Source organism: Nothoprocta perdicaria, unplaced genomic scaffold (genome assembly GCF_003342845.1).
Source record: "Nothoprocta perdicaria isolate Ctin4 unplaced genomic scaffold, notPer1 scaffold_224, whole genome shotgun sequence".
NCBI lineage: Eukaryota > Metazoa > Chordata > Aves > Tinamiformes > Tinamidae > Nothoprocta > Nothoprocta perdicaria.
In genome coordinates this window covers 1078902-1105144 of record NW_020455437.1, presented here as the reverse complement: position 1 = coordinate 1105144, position 26243 = coordinate 1078902, and the positions used below count along the sequence as shown (strand labels likewise).

The 26243-nt window shown below is 51.5% G+C and overlaps 1 protein-coding gene across 1 annotated transcript; it reads left to right on the top strand.

Annotated features, from left to right (window-relative positions):
- Positions 1-19821: 19821 nt before the first annotated feature.
- Positions 19822-22071, top strand: FOXA2 (forkhead box A2). Its single transcript, XM_026039244.1, has 2 exons — positions 19822-19942; positions 20660-22071. The coding sequence occupies exons 1-2, from the start codon at positions 19856-19858 to the stop codon at positions 21920-21922; spliced, it is 1350 nt and encodes a 449-aa protein (XP_025895029.1). The 5' UTR covers positions 19822-19855; the 3' UTR covers positions 21923-22071.
- The last annotated feature ends 4172 nt before the right edge of the window (positions 22072-26243 follow it).

Genomic DNA, 26243 nt, shown 5'->3' with positions numbered 1-26243 from the left:
TCTAGTAGATGAACAAATAAAAACAACTCGGAAAGTAATGGGAAAGATGATGCAAAGGGGAAAGAGGCTGGTATCTGAGCTATGTTATTACAGAGAAAATGACCTGGCACTGCAAGAATTAAAATAATGTCATTCCTGTTTGCTCTGGCTCATTTTTAATACGCCAGTCACCTTGACATTTCTAAAAGAATTTTTCAAGTAAGTAAGTTCAAAAATTATGCAACTTGACAAAAGAGAGGGGGGTATGGGAGGCAGTGAGGATAAATGGGGAGACGCAGGTGGAACGTGACTTGTGTCACCACATCCTGGATGCAAAGGGTCCTTTGTGCTAGCTGGAATGGTGGAACAGGGCAACTGGGCTCTTGCCTCAGCACTGCCCTTGGTGTTGGAGGTGCAGGGAGATGTCCAGCACTCCCCAGATGGGCAGAGGTGAGGCGATGGCTCAAGGCCAGCCCTGTCCTGGTAAAGGAGAAAGCAGAAGAGGCTGCAGGAAGGCAGGACTTTCAGGCACCAGGGATGTTAGAATGAAGCAGCTCTGCAAGAAGGCTTTGGGACCCTCAAGTTGTGCAGTGGACTTGAGAGGGGTTTGTCTCCAATTGGGGTGCTGCCCAGATCCAACCTGCAAACATTACCTGCCTTGCATCTAAAGAAGGGAAATGAACACCCATCACTGCTGGAAAAAGTAAGGGAGGCTGCTGGTTGCACGGACTAGGATGGAAATCTTGCTGTTGTCTGACATTTAGAGCAGCTCAGAGCTTCTGGGTTGGGTGGGCACCAGCATTCTTGGCTGGATACGGCCAATGGTCCTAGCCCCATCTTCAACTCACCCAGCTCTCTGATAAAGACCAACTTGGGGTCCTTAGCCTTACTCTGGCCAGCACGCTTGATCAGTGGCTCCTCCAGCATAATAGAAGGTGCGTCTCTCTTGGATATCCTCTTCATCGGGGAACACAAGTCAAGGAGCTGGAGCTGCAGGACACAACTCTCCTGACCATCCAGAATGCAGAAGACCATTGTTTTTGAGGGGGTGAGAGCTATACTGCTGAGGTCTACATCAAGCTCTACATTTGCTCATGCACAAGCCACAGAGGAGATCATTTGCTCATATAATTGTATACTTTGCCGTTAAGCGTATTGATTCTAAAAAGTTAATCAGACAATTTGGAGGTGCTATATCTAAAAACATAAAATCCCATTAAACTGATTAAATTAAAACAGAATCCACCTTAAATAACCACATGCAACTTAAAACTGTTGAAATAGCATATTGTATTCAAATAAAATTATTTCAGTCAAACAAGGCTGTAAGGAGCTATCCCCCACGTCTCACCGCACGTGGCTGTGTGAAGAGCTGGGCACGGGGATCCCTGGCTGCACAGTGCAGTGTGGCCACAGGGACATTGCTAGAGGTCTCTCATTCCTACTCTTGATGGATGGCAGTGGGGAAGGGGGTACTGCGCTACACCCCTGACTCAAGATGCTGTTTTAATGATTTTAATGTTTTAACGATGGGTTTTAATGATGAGGACCAGCGCAGGTCCCAGGTCACCTCTCCATAATGTACCACTGCTTCAAGTATGCCCTCTTTGCACAGCAAGCTTCCCTCTTTGCACAGCAAGCTTTTGAGGGCAGGATTTGGCCACTTCCATGGCAGGGCTGGAAAGCTCTGCTGGGATGGCAGCTACCTCTATAGCCAGAGAAGGAACAAGCGTGAGGGTAGCATAGTGAATGTGCCCATTGCAGGCAGTCCAAGAGGTGGCCTCACACACCAGCCAAGCAGCATCCTTGCAAGCTTGAGCCTTTTCCAGTGAGGAGGATAGTGGTGTGTGAAAGGCAGTTACACGGGGGACAAATGGCTATCCTTGATCAATGCCTTGAGAGATAATTAAGGTCAGGAGCTTTAGTCAATTAGAGCAGTGTTGCTCAACATGATATGCAGAGGAAGCCACCCAAATCGCAACCTTTGCTTTTTACAAGTAGCCCCATCCTCGACACTGCTTGCTTTCCACTTACTGTGTGTTTTACAAGGGTCACATCTGAATGAGAGACATGGCAAAACCTGTGCAATTCACTAGAGCCTATTAACCTTCCTCTTGCAACTTAGCGAAAACGCATTGCTTAGCAGAGGTCTGTTCCCAGGAATATCAGAATAAATGAACACCTGTGAAATGGGATATCTTTTATTTTAAATTATGGTTAACACTGAAACCAACTTACCTGGAAGCAGCTACCTGAACATGGCATTTTGTTATATACTTTCTGAAGTGGCTAGTAATCTTCAGTCACTGAACCTAAGACACTACTTGTGCTCTATGTATTAACGATTTCCAAGTCACAAGGACTTTAAAATAGACATAGATGATATTTTCCTAGTCACAGAGGTCCCCTTCTGCAGACAGAGCAGTATAAAGTGCAGCTTGTACAGAGGCCACAACAGCCTGGACCTGCAGAAGTGTTTCAGAAGCGGTTGTCCTGAGACAGACCTAAACAAGGCTGCTCATCCACAAGGACCACTTGGGTTGCCCCAGGTTAGCAAGCACACTTGCAATGCATGGCAGGCAGCAATGATGTGCCGCAAGCCTCTTAAATGCTTAATGGTAGAACAGAAGAAGCAGCCACCTGCTTAACTCTGTGCATGAGCAAGCCAGGTTGCCCTTCAGGTACATGTTCTCCTGAATTTCCTAAGACAGCAGGGAAGAGGCTTCCTGGCAATGTCAGCACTCTGATCTACACTACACTTTTGCCAGAAGATCTGGGAGGTAGCATAGAAGATCTTTATTTCTTTAGCCCTATGACTCTTGTGATGCTCCCCGACAGCACCAATACCCCTTTCTCTCCTTCCTACCAGGGCCAGATGCCTCCAAAGTGTCCAGATGACTCTCAAAATGAGTGTCCAATCTGAGATCAGGCCCTCATGGTAGGCAACTGGCCTTTGGAAAGGGGGTCCAAGCTCTGTCGAAACTCTGGCACCGAGTATCAGCCAGACGTGGCTGCGGCTTATTTCAGCTGTTTGAGGGATGAGAAAAGCTTTTTTATCTGCAGAGACCCGAGTTCAGGATTGTTCCTGATTGCATCACCCAGCCAAAGTGGTGCAGAAAGCTGTATGCCTTATATTGCCTTGCTGATGTTATCGTCTAGCACCCGGGAAAGCAGGACTTGTGACTCAGAGATAAGTGGAGGATTGCTCAGTTAGTTTGCTTCCAAATTTGTTTATTTTCCCCTTTCTGAGTCTACCATCTCTCCTACCTGATAAGTTCAGATTGCAAACCAGCCTCTATTTAGCTCTGAAGAAAACACTTCTTTTCAACTCAAAAACCAAGCAATAGCAGTAATAATCAAATCAGCAACGCAAGGGACAATTCCTTTTGGACCAATTTTGTGCCTGCACAAATGGAGGCTGTTGTCTCTGCAGATGGAATAGGATAAGTCACAGCTCTTGGGCCAGCAACCAGGCATGGTCCTGCTGTGGGGCATTGCTCAATCTCCGACTGCCATGCCAATGATGATGGAGCAAGGAGCAGTAAATACTGGGTGATGTGTTGATCAGGCAGCTGAAAACTGCCTGCAAGGATACAGGCACCTGAGCTTCTGGGAGCAGGACTAGCAGCGTGGTCCTTGTTAGGCTCATCTCATCAGGCTTGCAAGTTCCCTGCATGCCTAATAGATGTTTGCTTTTAAACAAAGCGTTCTCTTATGTCTGTGACCCCCTCCAAAATATATGAGGACTGCTCAGGACTCATGGTAAGCAAARATATAGTATATGTTGCCCAAAAATATGAAAATGATTTCAATCCCCATTGGTTCACAGGGATGTTAAGGCAAGTACAAAGGAATACTAGAGTTTCATCTTGAGCAAAGTGTCTCAGGACTGCAAACGCTGGGAACATCAGGCTGGGAAGGACCAAAGGTGCTCTGTGTAGACAGATGCTCAGATCCTGGCAGGCCTTTCTAAAGCCGCCGTGTTAAATGCAAAATCGCTTTCTGTCAATAGGGACTCAAAGGCGAAGTCTGATCAATGAATGGCTGTGAAATTCTGCAGCCCAGACAGGGAACAATTCTCATTTCCTGACATGGGAAGAATGTGCGACCTCAATATTCCCTGGMAGCCTCCAAGCCTCCCTGCTGCTGGAGGAGAGCTGTGCCAGACCTGTTAAACCTGACTGGGTTTTATCCTGAAGGAAAGACCTGCCTTGAAGCAAGGTAATGAAGTGAGTTCAGTGCAGTTAACATGTTTGAGACAAGATCAGGTAGGACCTGGTCACAGCAGRACCCATCTGGGGATGAACATCAATTGTCCTCCTAGAAGATGTGATGCACTCCAAAAGGAGCTGTCTCACTGTTTGGACCTGTGCATGTCACAGGGGATGTTAACAGAGCTGTGGTCCCCCGCATTGAGACCATGGCCATGGCATGCTCTCACCATAGACATTTCCCATCCCCATCCCAGGCCCTTTCTTATCAGAAAGGAGAGCAGAGGAAGCAGGGGAAAGAGAGGCCGTTCAACTATGTTACAAGGCATCCTAAATACCCAGATTTATCCAGATTTGAATCCTTGCTAGACAGGACAAGAGCAGCCAAAGCTCCCTCCAGAACAGCAAGCAGAAGGAGAGGGCCCTGGGCTTATCCCTGTGTGKTTTTTTGTTGTTGTTGTTGTTGTTCGTTTTGTTTTATTTTTTTCCCCTGGTGTTTAGAACTGCCTGAGCAGCAAATGTGCCATTTCTGAACCTGTCTCTGCTCCCCCTCAGAGCATCTATTTGCCTTTGCTGGCCCCGAGAAGCAGAGGAGGGAGGTCTCCGCATGCTGAATTCTCAACCCTGACCTCTGCGGCGCTGCCACGCTGCTTTATCTCCTCACCGTGACGGAGGTGCCTCCTGCAGCCTCCCAAGCAAAGCACCTTCTAGGAGCCGCCGTTTTTCACAGCACCGTTCATGGCTGTGAGCTGCCACTGGCCAATAAATCCTGCCTCCTCTTCTCCTTCCTCCCCCGTCCTCCTCCTCCTCACCCTCCTCGCTTTCACTGGAAGTGACTTCCGAGGGAAGAGTGGAGTGGCCGCGGCGGAGCCACTGTCTGCAGGTGTGCGGCAGCCAGGATTGCTCTGTGCCTCCCGCCTAATCCCATGGTGCAGGAAAAGGAGGCAGCTGATGGGTGCCACCCTGCAGCAGGAGGATTGGCATAATCACCCGCTCACCTGCAAGAGGGTGATTAGCATGTGTATGCAGGGAGGCTCCCGGAGCATCCGCTTCCTGAGAGCCCCCAATACACATCTTGGCATCTACCTCCTCTTGGCATCTACATCTCTCTGCATCTCCCCCATTTTCACATCTCCTCCATCTTTCACAACTTCCCCCTCTCTGCATCCCTCCCTGCAGATGCTGTTTGCCCTGTTGAGCTGCGGGGCTGCTGCGGACAGGGGTGAGGGCAGCCGGGCAGGAAGCTTCCTCCTTCTCCTCCTCCTCCTCCTCCTCCTCCTCTGGCTCTCCACGGGCGGCTGTGCATCACAAGGCCAGGGTATTTCCTCGCCGGGGAGGAAGGCTGTGTTTGCCGGCCCCGGGGAGCTGACGAGGTGATAATGTGAGCGCCTTTTCAGTCGAGGAAATGCCACCGGTGGGGAGAGGAGAGGGGGCTGCGGCAGCCAGGGTCCTGCTGACCCCTGATGTGCTCCCGGGCCCTGCTGCTTTCTTGCAAAGAGCCCAAAGCTCCCTCCAGCTGAGGCAGGGGAAAGAGGCTGACTGGGAAAAATAAAGAGCTGTTTTGCACCGGGAAATTAGTCCAAGGCCTGTTAGCAAGGTGATGGGCACGCAAGGGGGCCCCGAGCAAGGGCCAGGCAAGGCATGATGCCCAGAGTGAAGCAGAAAGGGGCTGGCTGCTCGAATGGCAGGGAGGGTGAGAAAAATAAATAGTGTCTGTTGATTGGGGAGGTTTCCCTGTAATGGAGCCTTTGTGATGGATGCGCTGGCGGTGAGAGGAAGGAAAGGGTCAGTGAAAGTGATGTGTCCTAGTGAAAGCTACGGTAGGATGGGTGGTCTTGCAGGCAGGAAACCTGGGAGCTGTGAAGATCTCTGCAAGGGGAAAATCTCCTTGCAATGTGGGGGAGATGGTGGGGTTGTGGTGACCACCAACCACCCTGCAAGGGGACAACCACCACCATGGGGGTGCTCAGGTGGCCTGGGATACAGCAGGTCTATGTGGGCACGGGCTGGTGGACCTGCAGGTGGGAACAGCCTTGCTCAGGGTGAGGAACTGGTGCCGTCCATGTCATCACCTGCCCTGGGCAAACAGCTGGGCCCTCTTTGAAGCCCAACATTATCCTTGGTGGAGTAAGTGCTGGGAGGGCAGGAGAGGTCACCTAGCCACCATGGAGCTGGGGATGTTGGGGCATGCAGAGGACCCACAGAGACCATCCCTGCACATGTCCAGCAAGCACAGGAGTGACAGGAAGATGCATGCACAGAAGAGCCCCATAGGCTCTCTTGCTTCCCGTCCTCAGAAAGACGCAGCATGAGGAGCAATCCCAGCTTCCCAACGAGGGGAACCTGGGCCTGGTTCTTCCCTTTTCCTTCTCCAGATCTTTCACACTCTGCTCTTTTCCCTGTTTCTTTTTAGTTTCTTTTTTTTTTTTTTTTTTTTTTTTTTTCCTGGTGTGCCCATCATGCCCATCACCACCACATCTAAACTTTTTATTTATTTTTGGCTTTTTTTCTGATTAAAGAATAAAAACATTCTCCCCTTCCCTGGTAGCTTAACAGCCTACATGGGACATGTGTAGATCCCTATCACCAGCAAGATAAGGGCAGGGCTGTCACTTGCACACAGCAGAGGCTGATGAGGCAGCCAATGGCCCCACATCCCAGCAGGGTGGTTTAGCTCCTGGAGGGAGCCTTGGAGGAAGGTGTCTCCCACATGGAGATTGAATCAATCAGGTGTCAGGGATGTCCTCAGCAAAGCACTGGGCTGCAGCAGCCTGGGATCACATTGCAAGGCTGCTCCAGAGATAAGGATCACCATGTAGGAGAAGGACCAAGCAGGAATGACTGGTGCTGTGTCCCTGGGAACACTGGATTATTTCTGTACAAAATAAAATAAAATAAAATAAAATAAAATAAAATAAAAATAAAATAAAATAAAATAAATAATTAAAATAAAAGCTCGTGGTGAGCACCCCCATGCTGAGGAGGCCCTGCCTCCCCACTGGTCCCCTGCAAGCGCCGCTCGCAGCAGAGGCGAAGAGAAACGGCTCTGTTGATTTACAGCCACAGCCCTGGCTTTAATGGGCTGCTTTTGCTCCCCCCCGCCCCAGCAGTTACAAATTTGGCCGTTTGGGGGAAAAGAAAAAAAAAGTCTCTCTTTCTCCTTTTTTTTTTTTTTTTTTTTTTTTTTGAACACTGGCAGCCACTTGGGACAAGTGAGCATGGGGAGGTGAAGCAGTGCCGTGGGGTGACATGATGCCACACAATGCTTCTCCGCATGCCATTCCACGGACCCACCGTGCCGTGGGGGGATACAATGCCTCCCCACGCGCCGTGGGGCAATGCAGTGCCCCCTCGGTGCCGGAGGAACATGCGATGCCTCCCCACGCGCTGCGGGGTGATGCAGTGCCGCCAGGCGTCGCGCCGTGGGGCAATGCAGCGCAGTGCACTGCCCATGCCGTGCCTCCCCGCGCCGGGCCCTCGCAGGAATGTCCGCTGCCACCGCAGCCTGTGGGGAGGAAATATTTTCCAAGCGAGAAAAAAAAGGCCTCCCAGTGTCTCGCGCGCTGCCGGCTCCCAGCCGGCTCTGTAGCGGTCTTGTTCTGCAGCCGACGGGGCACCTCACCGGCAGAGCGGGGGAGGTGGAGGTGGGAGAACTTTAAAAAGCTCTGGTTAGCTCTGCGCGCCGTGGCCGGTGCAGCAATCCCGGCCCTGGTCCCTCCCTGCCTTTGGAGGCTCCCAAAGGCTCTGCGCGCCGCCGGAGGTGCCAACCCAGCCTGCGGCCGGACCGAGGTTTTCCCGTGCGCCTTGCCTGCATAAATCACTGTGGGCAATTCTGTTTTCTTTTATTTTTTTCTGCAAAGCCACGCAAAGGAGCTTGGCTGCACCCAGGCCCCTCAGTTATACTTATTGCAGCTAATTGCGCTGCACAATCTTGAGCTGGGGGTCCCCCCAAGAGCCTCCATGAGGCTGCAAGGCTGCACAGATCCAGGCTCTACTTCCAGGGTCACCTTCACCAGGAAGGAGAAAGAAGAGGACAATTCCCTGCAGTATTTCCTGGAATAAGCCCCCGTGTCATCCCAAAGCAGGGCCCCTCTGGGGACATGAGAGATGGCCCAGCCCCTCTGCAGCCTGTGCTGCCAGCGCGGGTCCGAGCTCTCGTCTCTGTGCTGCAGGTTAGCTGAAATATGTAGCGCCAGGGCTTTACTCTGGCAGAGAAACAAAACTTGCTCAGAAAGCTGCGAAAAATAAACCCCAGCTTGTGAATGCTGCTGATTGGAAGGGCTTTTTTTTTTTTTTTTTTCCAACAGAAAATGCTCTCCTGCCCATGTAAAATCATTCCTTGGGCATGTGTTGATCTAGGCAGTGTTTCCTTTAGAAAAAAAAAAAAAAAAAAAAAAACAGAAAAGGTCGAAATGAGGGGGGGAAACGTTTGGAAAAATCAGTGCGTCCTTCTTCAGCATCATGGAGATTTTTCATTCAACCTGTTTTTTTTGTGTGTGTGTGGAAATGCGTTTTAGAAGCCTTGGATGGGTTTAGAAGCCCTGAAACCCTGGACATGCTGCCATCCACTGCTGTCCCCACGGGTATAAAACTCATGGAGGGGTTAGACTGACCTTTGGTCCTACATGGAGACCCCTTGGTCCTGGCAGCCCTTATCCTCCAAAATGCACTGAGAGRGGCATTTTATTTTGCTGTAAATAGCAACAATTTTACAGAGAGGGAAAGCTCCGTTTGGTGAGACACTGRTAGGTGCTGTTACCTTTTTTTTTTTCCCCCTCTCCAATAAAAAGCACTGGGATTATCACAGCATGTGATAGTGCCCCGTGACTTCAGGCTTTCCTTGCACGGTGCATCCTGCCCTGCTTCCGAGCAAAGCCCTARTCTCACTGCATGGGGCGAGCCCCGCGCTCAGGCTCCCGCTGCAATGCATGAGGGACTCGGAGGTCCCRGCAGGCCTCATGCCCGGTCGGAGCTGGCCTGAGATGGTGCTCAGGCACCGCGCGGGTGGCTTTGACAGCACAGCCATGCCACTGTGCGACCGGGTCTGACCCGACCGGATTTATTAGGTGATCTGCAAGGGCACAGCTCCGTTATTAGCGGTCACAAAACCGCAGGCCCAGCAGACAGGGAGCGAGGCGGGTGTTTTTAGAGGCAGGCGCCTCGCGACGCGGGCTGTTTTGCCTGCAGYTTTGCCAGGGACACCTCGTTCCCCCAGGTCCTGTCCCGACACCCCGCTCCAGCGCCGCAGCCACGGCGAAAGGAGCCGCCCGGTTCAGGAGGCTAGAGGAGCCCAAGCACTGTCGGAGCAGCCCGCTCTGCTATTTATACCCGCCGCGTGCAAGAGGCGGCTTTCRGTATAAATGAGGCTCTTTTAAAGGTCTTGGCCAGGTATAACTGGTTTAAACAAGCCCGACGATGACTCACAGGGCTATAAATGCTCATTAGCGTCCGCAGAGGAGCTGTCAGCCTGCTCCAGGGGCTGCGTGTCCTCTGCAAACAGCCTCCCGCTGCCACCTAAGAGCTGAGGTAGTGCGTATATATGGCCTGCCACCCTCTTTGGGGGACTGCACAGCAGATCGGTCCATGCAACACCGCTAACGCATGTCCCCGGTCTGGTCTCACATGCAGGGCCCTCAGGAACTACCATCCCCAGGAGATCTTCCTCCCTGGTGTACGTGTGCATCACCCCCAGGTCTTCTCCTCRCACCAGCTGAGATGCAACCCTGAACCTCCAAAGCCCCCAGGAATCCTCCGGAGGGGTCCCAGCATGGAAGCCTTTCCCCAGAGACCACCCAATATGTCTGCTAAAGACTCTTKCATGGCAGCCTTGACTTGCACTCCTGCTCTTGCTTTGCGCTTCAGCCCTGGAAATGACACGGGCCTAAGTTCCTCTTCTCCCACAGCCGTCCTGCGCTGGAGATTCCCACTCCCAGCYCCTCCACGGCGTTTTGAACTCTGACCTCGTTGAAAATCCAAGGATGTGGGTGACTAGCTAGGAGCTTGCCACCTAAAGGTGTTTATGGGCATGGGCCTCTCTACCTTCGTTCATCTCAGGGTTATGAGCAACAGGATACCCTGACCTCCACCATGAATCCTCTGAACTGAGAGCTCCATCTGATGTGGCAGTGCAGGATCTCACACAACGCATTCCCCTTCCTGGCTCTGGCCTRCAGGCCCACATAGGAGGACATTTCATATCTGACCAATGTTTGACCAAGATCATGTAGCTTTGGCTTTATGGGACCTTCAGCTCTTGTGCAGCTGTGGGGTTAACGGTGGTGGCATAGAGCAGCTGATGTCTCTGAGTGGGGAGGACTCCTGGGTGGGTCCCAGAGCTTGAAATCCATGGCCACCAATCCTTTCCTAACATGTGCAGTGGCTGAGGCACCTTCGAATGGCACCAAAGTAGAAAGTTTCCCCCAGAAAAGGCTCCTGTCTGAAAATGACAGGGAGGCTTGAAAACAGAAATTTGGGGAAGAGCACCTACATTCTTTTTTTTTTTTTCTGTTTGTTTCCATATTGTAAAACCATAGACATTTCAGTTTTCAGAAACTGATCATTAAACTCAAAAAAAAAAAAATATTTCCCCTAACAGAAACCAAACCCTGAATACTTTGGTCAAGCAGGTAAAATTTTCCTGACTGCCCGAGCCTCCTGTGGACTCAGCTAATGAAAATATCCATAGCCTGGGGCAGGACTTCTTCTGAGAAGCGAGTGAGGTCTTTCTTCTCTTCCTTCCTTTTTTTTTTCTGATCCGGGAAGCAAGGAAAAACAAGCATCCCTGAGCATCTCCTGCGACACCTCCTTCGCTTTCCACGTTTTGCAAGCAAGGTAGCTGGCAGTGTGTCTGGGAGCAGGAGGTGCCATGTGACCCAAACCCTTGGATGAATATGTTAACTTCATATTTTTAATACCAAATCTTTTCCTCTGGACATCATTCCAGATGCCTGTGCATCTTGTTTACCCAGCAAAATATGTTAGGGGAGAAAATCAGTCTGAGGCGGTCACGTGAACCACAGCAAACAACCAACAGATGCATTATGTTTATTTTGTTTTAGAGCCTTTCCATAAGGCACCATTTTGCTTATGGGTTCCTCAGAGGGGCCCTTTTTCTGTACCTGTTTCCTGCATTATGGCATGCACCTGCTGTCAGCAGCCACACGACACCAATAAAACAAGGACATGAAGCTCTGGAGCAACCACGTCCTCGATGCTGCAGTAATGGTCCCACCAACATTCATCACAAGTCTCTAACCAATTTGCCCAGGAAGGCTATTTATATGAAGCACAAGGTCAGCCATCTCCTGAATCTTCCTCAGGAATTCCAGTTGACGGTGTGGTGGGTGAGGCCAGCCATTTGGTCACACAAACAGACCAGCTCTGCTGTGGGGCTGCAGGGATGGAAAACTCCCCAGACCACAGGGAGCTCCATGCCCTAAGCTCTGCTGCAGAGCAGAGCACCCAGCTACCCCACCCTGAGCACCCAGCACTATTCCTGGTGGACTTCTGGGCAGAGGTTTTGCAAACAATGTTAGGTGGAGGTGGGAGAAGTGAAAATGAGCTTTTTCAAGGGAAAAATCTCCATAGGGGACATGCATGGAGATTAGGCACAGCTAAAAGAMACATCCTGGGTGTCAAGCAGAGATGTGCAACCCAGGTTTCCTATGAAGGAGAAGGCACACGGAATTTCTGAATATCTGCACTGTTGTTCAACCCTCTCCCCATCAMCATGCCTGAGTGGGCGCAGACTCCCAGCTCTGAGCTTAGTAATCCTCTCCAAACCTTGCAGAGAGTGGATCACACCCTTTTTAAAGGCAAAGAATGAAGGTCCAAGTTCCTGAGAACTAATTTACCATTGAGTACTCCTTGGGCTTGCCCAAGGTGTCCCATAAATGTGCACCCTCATGTTGGGATACCATGCATGCTTGCATTCAGAGGGYGATTTGCAAATGCTCTGATAGATTTCTCGTGTGTCCCAAGGGAGATTACTCTTCCTACTGATGTTGGGCTCAGGCTGTGACTGGTCTTCTTGGGGGATCCCACTGATGAGTCTAGGATCAGATCTTGCTGCAGGTCTGTTCCTCATGTCTTCATGTGTGCCAGGTGACATTGCTTCATTCCTCCCAGTCACATTCTGCAGGCACTTCCCATGTTTTCTTTTACCTTGCGGTGCCAGCCACCAATTCCAGCAATTCATTACCTTCACTGGCACGCTGAATAATTACAGAGTGGGAAGGAACGTTAAAATAGCACCTGGAATACCAAATATGCTGAAAATAGAGGCACCAACCATGTTCTGAGGGCCAAATCAGACCGGCAGCCACTGGCACATTTGTGGATGAAGTGCAGCATATATTCACTTAAGAAGAGGCCCTATGGAAACAGGATTTTTGTTGGAATCTCATAAAAATACATAAGACCTTCCTTCCCTTACAAGCGAAACACTGTTCAAAGACTTCAAGCATGGAATGGGTGCATTTAGTGCAACTGATGCTTCTTTAATAAGAAGAGATCACCCAACCATCAGAAATCAGAGTCTTCTGGAAAGGCTCTTTGAGAAGTCATTGGATATTTCCTTCTGCTCTTAGGGATATGTTTAGACCAATTTGGTTAAATCTTTTCCTTAAACACCCCCTGGTAAGAACATTTCCATGTTCTCCCCCATATAGATACAATAAATCTGGTTAAGACTGCCACTGTTATGCAGAATCATAATCTTGGACACCTTCATAGTCCACTAGTCCAAATAAATCTATAGGAAGCCTGGGGGAAATTTAGGAGCATGCAGGATGCATGTGACTAGAGCTGTTCAGTGACCTTTATGTGACAACCAGGTCCTGACCTGGGACCAGAAGATATCATTCCAGTATTAAAAGGATTAGGTACCCTTGGAYTCTTGATAAGATACTGAATTTACAAAAATTTGATGTAATCCTTACTCTTCCTTTATTAGACTTGTTAAAGCCTTGGACAATATTTTCATGAATTAAGAAGCCCTATTAAGTGTTGAATCTAATTAGGAGAGACTCGCCTGTAGAGTTCTTCAAATAGTTAAGTAAATATTATACAGTGTAATTGTGCTAATTCCCTGGCGATGCCACAGCCAACTGCCTCTTTTTAYTGTGCAGGTAACTCCACAGATAGATGAAAAACCCCACCACAGAACAACACCTCTTGAAACAACTSCCATATGCATCTCTGAATGAACGAAAAAATATTGTTTCCTGACATGCTCAGTAGAGATCACATTGCACTCCAGGAGCTTTCAGAACATCTTCAGGATCCTTGTTCAGGAAGAAACCTGAACACTAGTCTTGTGCATATAGCTTGGGMCYGTCATGTCAGAGATTGGGTCTTTTTTCCAGCTTTGCCACAAGACTACCCAGAAGACCTTGCTGAAGACACTCAAAACTGTCTTTAGCATATTTCTCCATTTAAAAAAAATAGATAATAGTAATTCCATCATCTGTTTTGCCTGGTTGATGTGAAAACCCTTTGGACTCTCATTGGGACAGTACTTGTCCAACGGAGCTGCTTGGTTCTGCAAAGAAGATCACTAGGATCCCAAAGATCTTAATGCAAAACAAGCAAAAAACATGTGATCAAACCAAAAAACTATGAATATAAAAAAAAGAAATGTTAGTGAATGCTGCACATCCCTTCTCTCACAAGTGGGACCGCTCCTTCCCCAAGTGCTGCAGAATTCAGTGTAAGCTCTTGCTCCGGACCCTCAGTATATTGATTGATCCAATATTTTAATGCCTTATCAGAAAATGACCTCAAAAAAAACTGACAATAATTGCTGTCCTACTGTACAAGCACACAAGAATGCCTCCGTTCCTGCCTGTCCTTTGTCTCTAAGAAGCTCTCCGGTGCTGTGGGCTCCCTTTCTTTGTTGTTATTAAAATGCCTCTCTGCTTCAGGGTGGAGGCTGCATTGCTATCTTGCAGGACAGTCAGTTCCTCAATTAAAAAAAAAAAAGAAAAAGAAAAAAGAAAAGAAACTAACACATTTATTTTGAAGCAGGAGTGCAATTGGGACAGTTCATTATATTGGATTAACTACGATAATTATCAGTGGAAGGGAGATAATTACTCTTTTTGCTGTTGTTGAGAATAAGGYAAATGTTTCTTTTTGTTGTTGTTGTTTCCGTTACACCAGTCGTGCTGGTTTTGTTGTGTCGGTGGCATGGTGGATGTGTAAACATAAGCCTATGGGTTTTACTCTTTTTCCACCCAAACAGTGCTAAGTTCAGTGCCTGGCCAAGTTCATGTGCTTGCTCTTCTGCTGTCCACCAAAGCCCCAGGCAGGGACACATCTCCTCCCTCCTAATAGACACATCCTATGCAGTCATGGGGACATATGGAAATGGTCAGCATTGCCCTAACCCTTATGGAAAATTGCCCTTGAAGCCTAGCAGCCACATCACAGTAGAACAAGAAGAAGGATTTGCTCAGGGGTCTGCAGGATTGGGAGGAAGGGCAGCGCCAGGAGGCTTTGCAGACTACAGTTTAGATAGGCAACGTCAAGAGGGGACCCACTGCCCACAAGATTGGTGGGTAGACTAGGCTGAGTGACCCTCTGCTGAGCGGCAAGGCCACGGGACCCCTGATGTCCCCACCTTGAGCCCATACAAGCTCTTCTGGATGGTCCACAGTCTGCATGAGGTCACAGGAGCCACAGGTATGTGCTCTCACTCCCTTTCGCTTAGGAGAACATGAAAACAGGAGTTTACATCAAAAGGAGTGAGGTGGAGGAGTYCTGACGTGCTCCTCACTGCCAACCAGCAAGCAACGGACACTGTCTCGAGCAGTGCCCAACACTGCTGCAACGCTGCTCCAGTTGCTGGCCTTCTGTCCCCTGGGAAAGAGGAGATGGCTCTGCGAGTCGTGACTTCTTATGCAAATAAAAATGTAATTTAAAAATTAAAATTAAAATAAATATTAGTTAAATATTAAAAAGGAGAATTTTTTWAAATAATCTATGTATTTCTCATCCCCCAGCCAGGGATGTTTAAATAAGATACCACAGGAAAAAAAAATCATTTTTTGTTATCTTTGGCATTTTTAAGAATGTTTCTTATAAAGCAAGCATATATATATTTATGTATGTATATAATATATATATTACTGGGGTTTTTTTCCCTTCTTAAGAAATATTAACCTTAATAATTTTCCTCAGGGTAGTGGTGTTGAAGTCTGCCCTTGTGAAATAAGCAAGAAGGAGGTGGAAGCTGCAGGGCCTACTCTATCTAAAGAAGCAGACATGCCCCTTTGCTGACTTAGTCCCCACACAACCACAAGCACCATTTCAAGCAACACTCAAAGAAGCCACCACTCTTGTATGTCCGCATGTATGAAAGCAAACAATTGCATGTCTCAAAAACTACACGTCCTTGTTCTACAGAGCACCTGGATTATTGCATACTTTTAGGTCATRTCTCCCAGCAATAAAAAAACAGCTCAAACTCATTCACAGGTATAACCAGGGGGGCGACTGCTCTGATGGCATCATCTGAGGAGTGCCTGTTAGTAGGAGACCCATCCAGGGTGAGGAAATCCATGGTTAAGTGTATTCAGAGTGGCCTTCTATGACCTGCAAACACCTCAGTTCTCCGTGACTCATGGAAATCTGTGACGCTTCCTCCCTCTGTGTTCAGCTCTTTTCTTAATACAGAATAAAATCTCATCTGCATGGTGTGAGTCTGGAAGTACTGTTCCATATGCAATCTAAATAAACATATTCCATACAGCAACAATCCTAATCCAACYCTCTGGAGAGGTTCATTTTGGATTTGAGTATCAGTGGTGCCTCCTTTCAGTCAGCAAAGAGAGGTTTTGAAGATACAAGAGCTGTCTTAGGATCGAGGTCAAATTCTCCCACCTCAGTGAGTTTAGAGTCTTTAGACTCTAAGTTTAGAACTTCAGAGTCTGAAAGGGTAAAGCCAAAGATTTCTTTGAACCATAAAGTTGCTTTCCATTTCATGCATGCTCCAGAAAGTATGGAGAGGGATGAGTCACTYGGGGAGCTAGAATACAATAGAAATAGAGATTAAAATAGATACATATCTATCTATAATTATTTTTCATTATGCTTTACAAAGCCAAGGTGTATTTTAGAGCATGTATCAACCTGATGGGGTCAAAAGTCTATGAGCAGAAAGCTGATCACTAAAGCTCACTGAAGTTCATGGGAAAGCCCGCATTAATTTCACCTGGCTTTGCAGGCAGCAGTGGGTAAGGAAGTTTCCTTTCTTTAGAGCTTCATGTTTTGCTTCCTGCTGAAGCAACAGGGGACTAATGCTGGTGGTTTTGCCCAATTTTCCTATCAGGGAACTTGCATGAAGGTGCAGAGGGCACCCACAAGGAACATTGATATGTCATTCTGGAGGGCTGTGAGGAAGAACATCTCCTGCATTTTCCTTTATTTCTTTTCTCCAGGTGACAGAGAGGCTTTGAGATGGAGTGAGTTCAAGTCTTGGCTATTTTTCTGAGAGGGAGAACCACGATGCTTTTTGCAAATGTTTCCCAATAACCAGGGAGGAAGTAGAAGCACGGGACAGATGATAATTCTTTGGAAGCATTTGCAGTGTATGGAGTGTACGGCTCCTTCATTTTCCAAGTGACTCTCTGGCACAACATCCATGATAACCACTGATGTGGACCTCAGCAAGCCACTACGGAAAACAGGGAAAAGAAAGAAGAGATTAACAGATAGAGCTAGAAATTCCCTGGACTGCTGAAGAACTTCCGTAAGGAAACAAAAAAAAAAAAAAAAAAAAAAAAAAAAAAAAAAAAAAAAAAAAAAGGGTCCCGGTGCAATGGTTTCCCACTCCATACACTCAGCAGATCCTTCTTTTGGTCAAGAGTGATCCTGTCTTGCAGAAAGTGCAGTGGGAGTGCCTGCAAGGATCTGTTTGATCCACCTTTCAGCACTTCCACCTTGAACACCTAGACGGTGGGGAAGTCAAGGAAGTTGGTTCATGGGTTTATAATAACCTGAGAAGAATAAGGTTGAACTAAATGACTGAGATTAACTCCGAAGAGGAAGTTGTACAGGTAGGATCTTTGAACTGATGGTACTAGTACTATCCAGAAGACACTCTGCTAGATTTACTGAATTCTCCCTTTCAGAGTCTTTCTGCTACAGAACATGCCAATGAAACAAAAAGCCCCACTGAAACATATGGGATTTGAAACAAGTCTCTGTACACTGATCCATCAGGAATGAGGAGGCTTAGGTACTTGGGGCACAAGATTAGGCACCTAAACTGKGAACGAAACCAGCTTGGACTTCCTCCATAGACAAGGAGACAAGGAGAACAGGGGAGAGGTTCAGGGGCTGGGGAAGGATGTCACGAGGCATGGTGAGCAAATCCAGCACAGCACCTTGCTCCGGATGTGGATGGTCTCTGTGAGGGCCAGGAGGTGCCGCCCGGGGAGGCCCCACAAAACGAGTCTGCGGGGAGGAACGGGGGGGCCGGGGCCACCCAGRGCGATGCAGCCCGGGCCCTCGGCCAGGAAGCGGCCACCGCTGCAGGTGCCCCCCTGGAGGGGGGGGGGGGATCGCGCAGGGATCGGGATCCCCCCCTCGACCCCACAGCCCTCCCCAGTTGGGGACAGCAGGCGACAGGGGGCGCGCGGCCACCACGTTTACCCCACGTTTACCATGGCGACATGCCCTCCCTGCCCCAGGGACAGCATCGCTTTGGGGGCAAAGGGCTCGTCCCCTTCTCTCAGCCCGTCCCCTCGAGGGGCAGCGGCGCATCCCGGCGCTGCGACCTCTGCCTTGAGCCCTGCAGAAAGATCCACCCTCCCTCCCTACACCAAACACCCTTCAAGGAAGGACAGAGAAGGTCTGTGGAGACAGCGGGCGGGTCTGCCAGGTAGCTGGCCCCACTATCGCGGCAGCTATCGCAATAAGAGCATGCCCTTCCCGAGTTCACGTATTTCTTTCCGTTTGGAAGCGACCCTTGGAGGAGTCGGAGCCTTGGGAAAAGTCTCTTTAAAGACTTCTACGTCTAGGTTTCCCTTGGTTAGATGAAATCGTTATCTGGGCTGGGGAGGATATTAATATTTAGAAACTATCGCTAAGCTTGGGTCATCGATGCTTTTTTATCTTTTGGATGAAAAAATATATATATATTATATATAGGAAGATTTGTGATACATACTTTCCCGAGTGTTTTGAAAGTAACTATAGCTAGATACAGAAATAGAAATATGAAGCAGATTGCCGTTTAGAGGGGAAAAATCGCAGGAGAAATCAAGGCAGCAACAGCTTCATACGGCGCGCCGGAGCCTTTGGGGCAGGCAGATTTACACTTTGCTCTGACAGCCGCAGGAAGCCGCCGGCGGAGGAATCGCCCCAGGTCTGGGAGGTGTTTGGCTGCCAGCCGGTGGTTTTTTCCTCGGTCCTCCGTTTCCTCGGGGAAGGATCCGCTCAGTCTCCGCCAGGCCGCCGCGCTAAATTACCCGCCGCTCCGCGGGCTTAGCCGGGAGCAAACGTGCCCGGCCGCGCGCAGGGAGGGAGGGACGGACGGAGGGAGTCGCCAGGAGCCGCGACTGAAGCGGACTGTTTTTTAAAAAAAAAAATTCCTCTTTTTTTTTTTTTTTTCCTCAGCCATCCCGCCGCCCGAGGAGCTGCGGCGGCAGCGGGAGCGGCGGGACCCGCCGGGATCCCCGCACGGCCGGCGGACACGGGGGGTCTACTTGAGGGTCCGGGGGCTCCGCGCGATCAGCCGTCGGGGCGCGGGACGTCGCTTCTCCTGTGCCACCCCTTGCGCTGCCTTCGCTGTTTGTTTTAGTTACGAAATTGCTGCCGGAGCCCGCGCCAGCAGCCGCGGAGCCGCGCGGAGCCCGGGCCATGAGGCAGAGCCCGGGCGCCGCCGCGGCCTGAGCCGTCGGGGCGCCGCGTCCCGGCCCGGGGGCGCCTCCTGTGAGCGGCCGCGGGGAGCAAAGGTGCGTAGACACGGAGGGCATGGATGGAGGGCATGGATGGAGGGAGACGGGCCATCCGTGCGGGGCGCTGAAGGAGGCGCCCGTCGGGGCTGCCGGCCGCAGGGAGAGGCTCCCGCCGGGGCTCCCGCAGGAAGTCCTTAGGAAGCAGGGAGAAGGAGCTGGTTCTGGGGTGATTGGGGGTGGAGTAGGGGTCATGCGCTGCCCCAGGGCGCGTAGAGGTGCGCGGGGGGCCGCGGAGCAGCCTCTCCCGCCTAGGTGTGAGCTGATTATTCAAATGGGCAGCCGAGAACCTGGGGATTGGAGGCTCGCCCGGCCGCACTGTGCTATATCACTGGGGCACCCACGTCACTGCAGCACTTGTCCTCCTCTTCCTCCTCCTCCTCTTCTTCCTCCCTCCTCCCTCCTCCTCCTCCTCCGGCTCCTCCATCGCCTCCGGGCGACTCTTCGCCTCGAAGAGCTGAGAAAACCGAAAACCCACCCAAGGAGCAACGGCGAAAACCCCCCAGCCCCGGAGCCGCGTGCCCCCCCACCCCCTCCGCGCCCTTCCTCCCTCCCTCCTCTTCCTCCTCCTCCAGCGGCTCAGACAGCGATAGCGCGGCGGAGGGGAGGGAGGGCTGGGGAGGTGGGTTGGTTTTTTTTTTTTTTTTTTTTTTTTTGGGTTGCTCTCTGCCGTCGCTTGTTGTGGCTGTTAAATTTTAAACTGCCATGCACTCCACCTCCAGTATGCTGGGAGCGGTGAAAATGGAAGGCCATGAGCACAGCGACTGGAGCAACTACTACGGGGAGCCTGAGGTAAGGAGGGAACTAATGCCGGCCCCCCTAAAACCCGGCACAACCCAGTGCACCCCCCGGGGGAGTCTCACGGGGCTACGCTGGGCACCTGGGGGGCCGGGGCAGGAGGGGAAACGTCGTGGGGCCGAGGAGAAGGTGGGATATTTGGGAAGGTTGTGTTTTGCCTCCCACCCCCCCCCCAACATACACGCACCCCGGTTCCCCCGCTTCGGGGCAAGCGGGGCATGGAGCGGCTCGGGGGGGAGCGCGGGGGGTGGGCAGGAGTTGGCGCCGCGTTTTGCCTCCTCTCTCTTCCCTCCTCTCCGCGCTTCAGGCAGAGATGTCCCTTACTCCCCACTTCCAGCTCCGAGCCTCCTTCCAGGGACGGGGCGACCGATTTGATCGCGATTCCGTTTTCCCTTTTTTTTTTTTTTTTTTTTTTTTTTTTTTTTTTTTTTTTTTTTTTTTTTTTTGTTGTTGTTCTTGGTGATTTTTTTTATTATTTTTTTCCCCTTAACGAGCGTTTCGGCCCGTTGGAGCTTTAACTCTTCGCCCCCCGCAAGATGGGGCGCGCGGCGGCTGCCAGGGCTCTCCTGCCAGCRAGACGCGCTGAGGCTGGGCTCTCCTGGCACCGTTTCACTGCTCGGGGGGGGCCGCCGTCGCCCCCGTCGGGGTTTCCCTACTGCCCATTTGCCTTCCCCCCACAAACGTCCGTTTCTCTCTCGTTTGCCCTCGCAGAGCTACTCCTCGGTGAGCAACATGAACGCAGGGCTGGGCATGAACAGCATGAACACGTACATGACCATGTCGGCCATGAGCACCACGGCCAACATGACAGCTGCCACCTCCATGAACATGTCCTACGCCAACACGGGCATGAGCCCCTCGCTCACTGGCATGTCGCCGGGCACAGGTGCCATGCCGGGCATGGGCTCGGCTGGCGTAGCAGGGATGGGCACCCACCTGAGCCCCAGCATGAGCCCCATGGGGGGCCAAGCCAGCTCCATGAATGCCCTGGCTCCCTACACCAACATGAACTCGATGAGCCCCATCTACGGGCAGTCCAACCTCAACCGCTCCAGGGACCCCAAGACCTACCGGCGAAGCTACACACATGCCAAACCGCCCTACTCCTACATCTCCCTCATCACCATGGCCATCCAGCAGTCACCCAACAAAATGCTGACGCTGAGCGAGATCTACCAGTGGATCATGGACCTCTTTCCTTTCTATCGCCAGAATCAGCAGCGCTGGCAGAACAGCATCCGCCACTCGCTTTCCTTCAACGATTGCTTCCTCAAGGTGCCCCGCTCCCCGGACAAGCCAGGCAAAGGCTCCTTCTGGACGCTGCACCCCGACTCGGGCAACATGTTTGAGAACGGCTGCTACCTGCGCCGCCAGAAGCGCTTCAAGTGCGAGAAGCAGCTGGCCGCCAAGGACAGCGGTGGGGCAAGCAGCGGGGCAGGCAGCGGGAGCAAGAAGGGGCCCGGGCAGCCACCTAGCCAACCCCTGGGGGAAGGCAGCTCCTCGGGAGGCTCTGAGGGCTCAGCCAGCGCCGAGTCCCCCGCCAGCAGCTCACCATGCCAGGACCACAAGCGAGCCCTGGCCGACCTGAAGGGCACGACGGGGCTGAGCCCCGGGGAGCCGGCGGCCTCGCCAGGGCAGCACCTCCTGGCACCCCAGCACGCTGGCCTGCCCCATGATGCCCATCTCAAGCCCGAGCACCACTATGCCTTCAACCACCCCTTTTCCATCAACAACCTGATGTCCTCCTCCGAGCAGCAGCATCACCACCCTCACCACCACCACCACCACCACCACAAAATGGACCTCAAGGCCTACGAGCAAGTGATGCACTACTCAGGCTACGCTTCGCCCATGCCCAGCAGCCTGGCCATGGGACCCGTAACGAACAAAAATGGCTTAGAGTCCTCCCCTTTAGCTGGAGAGACTTCTTATTACCAAGGTGTGTATTCCCGGCCCATCATGAACTCCTCCTAAAAAAGGGCAAGGGAGAAACCTCCCCTTGCCAAGGGGAAAAAGCCACCCCAGCCCCTGTGCAGCCCCCTGGCAGCAGGATGGACTATGAACGCTGTTGAGCACGGTATATATACATATATATCTATCTATTTTTGTTTTCTGGTTGGCTCCAGGTGTTTGCATCTGTTTGGACAACTACTGATGCGTGTCTTGCAAGCATCTCGACCCACACTAAGGGAAGGTGTGTTGGTTCTCACTGGCCCAGAGCCGCMTGTGCCAGGAGGAGTATGTGTGGGGGGACAACAATTCCCTTGGTTTCCTTTGTGGGGCGATTCGGTTTAGTGGGGAGGGGGGCTTGGGTGTGAGATATGGGGACTTTTTTTTGTGGGGAGGGGAGGCTATTTCTTTTTTCGTTGTTGTCATTGCAGGGAGGTATAAATATATCTATTTTTTTTGTGTGTGAAAGTGATGAGGAAAAAAAAATAAAAACAAAACCCTACTTAAGTGTAAAACCGATGCTAGTTTCGAATCAGAGGACCAAAAGTCTTGTAATGTTGTAAAAAGTGGGGGGAAACAGGGGAGTAAAGCAAAACAAAACAAAACAAAACAAAACAAAAAACAAAAAAAAAAAGAGAGAAAAACTACGAAAAAAATAAAAAAATGGCAAGATAGACTGTTGTAATTGAAACAAACGCTTGATGTTACCGGAAGAGTAAACTACTTGGATCTTAATTTATCGTTTCTGTATGTTTTATTTATGGCTTATAAATGTGTATTCTGGTAGCGAATGGCCAGATTTTCACATAACTATATTAAAGTGTTATTAGCCTTTTTTTTTTAATGTCCCACATCCTTTTTTTCTCTCTCTCTCCTTTTTTTTTTTTTTTTTTTTTTTTTTTTGTATGTTTGTTTGTTTCCGACGGGACTCGCTCCCTTTTTCCTCCGGCCCCGGCGGCGGATCGGGCCCCGCGGAGCCGTCGGGCCGGGAGCGGCGGCCCCGAGTCCCGCGCCCGCGCAGGGTCCCGGTGCAGCGGTCCCAAGGCTCCCAGCCGCCGGGCGCCGGCGTCCCGTCCCGTCCAGACCCTTTCCGTCGCATCCAACCCCGTCCCATTCCGTCTGCGCCGCTCCTTCCCATCCAGTGCTCACCGACGGGGCCCGATCTGCCTCGGCGCTTGGGAGGCGGTCGGCAGAGAGGCTGCCCGGGTGGTACTGGTGGGATGCGATGGGGCTGAGCCCCTCGAGTGCCCCAGTCCTCCCTGGCGCAGAGGGGAGGGAATCGGTGTCCCCCCTCCTCGGCCAACCCTTCCGTTCCGCGGCCGCGCCGGGCCCGGTGCAGCGCAGCGCAGATCCCGGCCCCGCGCAGCGCCCGCGCCCTTCGGCTGCCGCTTTTAATTTGGTGCCGGCAGAGCGAGCGCCTCGTTGCCCTTTCCCTCCGCGGAAACCGCGGGCCAGGTCGGGGGCACCGGCTCCGTGGCGGCTTCGCGGGCCCGTCCGCTGCCTTTCGCGGGGCTCCTCCGAACCGCAGGCCAGGAGCAGCAGCAGCTCGTCAGAGTTGGGGACTTTTTCTCCCCCACCTTTAAACATATCTGAGCTGCTTTTAACCCCACGGCGCGCTGCGGCCTTGGGAGCAAAACATTTTTCCGCCACATCAGCCCCGCTCGAGCTGCCTCGGCGGGTGCTGTTTTCACGTATTTATTTTTTTCTACCCCCGCCATCCACATTCTGCCCTTTCCCCCAACCACTTGTTGTCGTTCCCACGCATTTAAGGGACTAATAGATGTTGCTTCCCCAAGTAACATTCAAATCCGCCTTAAAATTCGCCATTGTTCACGGAAAGAGAGAGAGAAAAAAAATGGGGAGGAAAGGGTGGGGAGGAGGAAGAAAAAAAACTTCCAAAAACAAAACAAAACAAAACAAGGACGCCGTCTCTATACGGCGAGGACACACACGTTGTGAAGCGAGGCATCCAATGTGTTTCATTAGCACATAAAAGGCTCCCGCGGGGCAGGAGAATGGGCGCGGGGTKACAGTGCCGGGGGGACCGCGCGCCGCGCCTGCCGCGCTCTAACCTGCGCCGTCCCGCAGCAGCCGCCTCCGCGCAGCGCTGCTTTCAAACGGCTTAAGCGCCTTCCACCCCGCTCATCAGATCCAGCGTGCGCGCAGATGAATCTACCCACTCCGCATTTACTTTATCAATTTATTTTTTTTCCTGCCCATTCACATCGAATTCCAGGCATGGGAGGACTTGGTGGAGCGGGGAAAGGGGCAACCACACCACACCACCCATTTCTTCTTCCTCTTACTACCTTGCCGTTTCTCTCTTTTTTTTTTTTTTTTTTTTTGGGGGGGGGGTCTCTCCCTCCCGGCCCCGCTATCCCTCCACAACGCACCCTCGCCCGCCCCTCAGCCTCGCTGAAAGTGCATTCTGCTCCTGCCGGTTTAAGCAACCGTGATCTGTGAATAAACAAAGTCAGAAAAAAAAAAAAAAAAAAAAAAAAAGGGGGGGGGGCGCGAATCTAGATCCAAATTCCAGGAGGGTAAACTTTCAACACCACGTCATACTTCAGCAAATTTACACAGATATTATATTGCGTCCCTTTCCTTTGCCCCCCACCCCCTCCTTTGGAGCCATTGTGCTTAACTGAATTTTATAAAGCTGATCGATATCTTGGTAAAATATTCATTTTTAAACTAGCGGGCAGTGAAATCTTTGCTTTGTGCTAAAGTCAACAGTCGCCCAGTTTCAGCTCCAATAAATGCCGGGATGCCTGCAGCTCCCGCAGTGCGCGGTGCTTGCGCGGCGGCACGGCTCCCGGGCGGCAGGTAGGCGATGCCCAGCGTTATTTCTCTCTCTCTCTCTCTCTCTCCTTTTTTTTTCCCCTTCCTTTTTGCTCCACGGGCTGTGGCTTCTCTCGTAATTCCTCCTCTCTCCTCCCGGGTAGAGCTAAGGCCACGAGGGCGAGCGGAGAGAGCAGCCTGCCATGGCCAGGGCCACACTTTGGCGGGGAGCAAAGCGGGGGACACGGGGTCAGGGTCGCTCCCTTGTGCCTAGGTTGGGCCAGGTTGTAACAGAACGCAGGAACAGGGTCCTGCCCCTCGCGGAACGGAGGAACCGTTTTATTAGGGAAGAGCGGAATTCCGAGGAGCCTCTCCGGAGCGGGCGGGGGGAGGAGGAAGGGGCTGTTTGGGGGCAGGAGCGGGGTGCTGGGGGGGCGAGCTAGCCTGATTCCCCTCTCCGGCACCAGGTCTGCTCCCCGAAGGGACAAGTCGTTAGGGCGCAGCCGGAGGAGGGTGGCAGCGGAACTCGTGGTCTTGTGCCTTGACCCTCTGCTTCGAGCTGGGCCCCTTTCCACTTTTTTTTTTTTTACTCTCCCCACTTTTCCTTCCCCGTGTCCCCGTCCCACGCCCCGCTCCTTTGTTCTTGGCTGGGAACCGGGAGCTCGTTGAGCTCTGCCCCGCAGAGGGGTTTTTCCCCTACTCCATGTCCCCTTCTCCCTCGCAGCCCGGCAGCCGCTCTTTCCCCAGAAAATAATAATAATAATGACAATGATAATGATAATGATAATGATAATGATAATGATAATGATAATGATAATGATAATGATAATAAAATGTAATGGATAAAATAGTGTTCCCCAAATCTGGCTATGCGGGAAGGGGGTGGGAGGAGGCAGTTGGCCTGTCACACGTTCTACCATGCCCAGGCAGGTGGCCCGGCTCCTCAGTGGCCTCGGCGAGGACATGGACGCGAGTGGGGGTGGTCGCAGATGGGTTTTGAGAGGGACTGGGCATCCCCCAGGGGCCCTGGGCGGCTGCAAGGTGCGGCGGGGGAGGGGAGACCTCGTATCCTGGTCCCACATGGGGATCAGGGGGACCCCATGGGTGCAAGGGCCGCTTTTTTATTATCACTATTATTATTATTTTCAGACGTTTTTTGGAAAAAAATACGKTTTTGTCCAGCCCGGTGCGTGTGCCCGGCCCTCGGCTACGGGACGGGTCTCATCTCACGAGCAAAASGGCTACGGGGCTCTCAACCGGCTCCTCGTTAACCGCATGTCCCCACGTGTCCCCCGCTCCACGGGAGGGCGGCTCGGCCCGCGTGGGAAGGGGCGGCACCGTTCCCCAGCCCTCCAGCCCCTTTCTGACGGTTTTGAGGTGTTTCTGCCAAAATGTGCTTCTCTCCCCTAGCCACGCTCCCACCCTCAGACCCCCCGTTTTTCATTTCCTTGCTTTGCAGAGCCTAGGGTCCTGCCGTACGCTAGATTCCGTTTTGGTGCTTAGTTCCTCCTACGCACACTATTTTTATTATTTTCTTTTTTTTTCTTTTTTTTTCTTTTTTTTT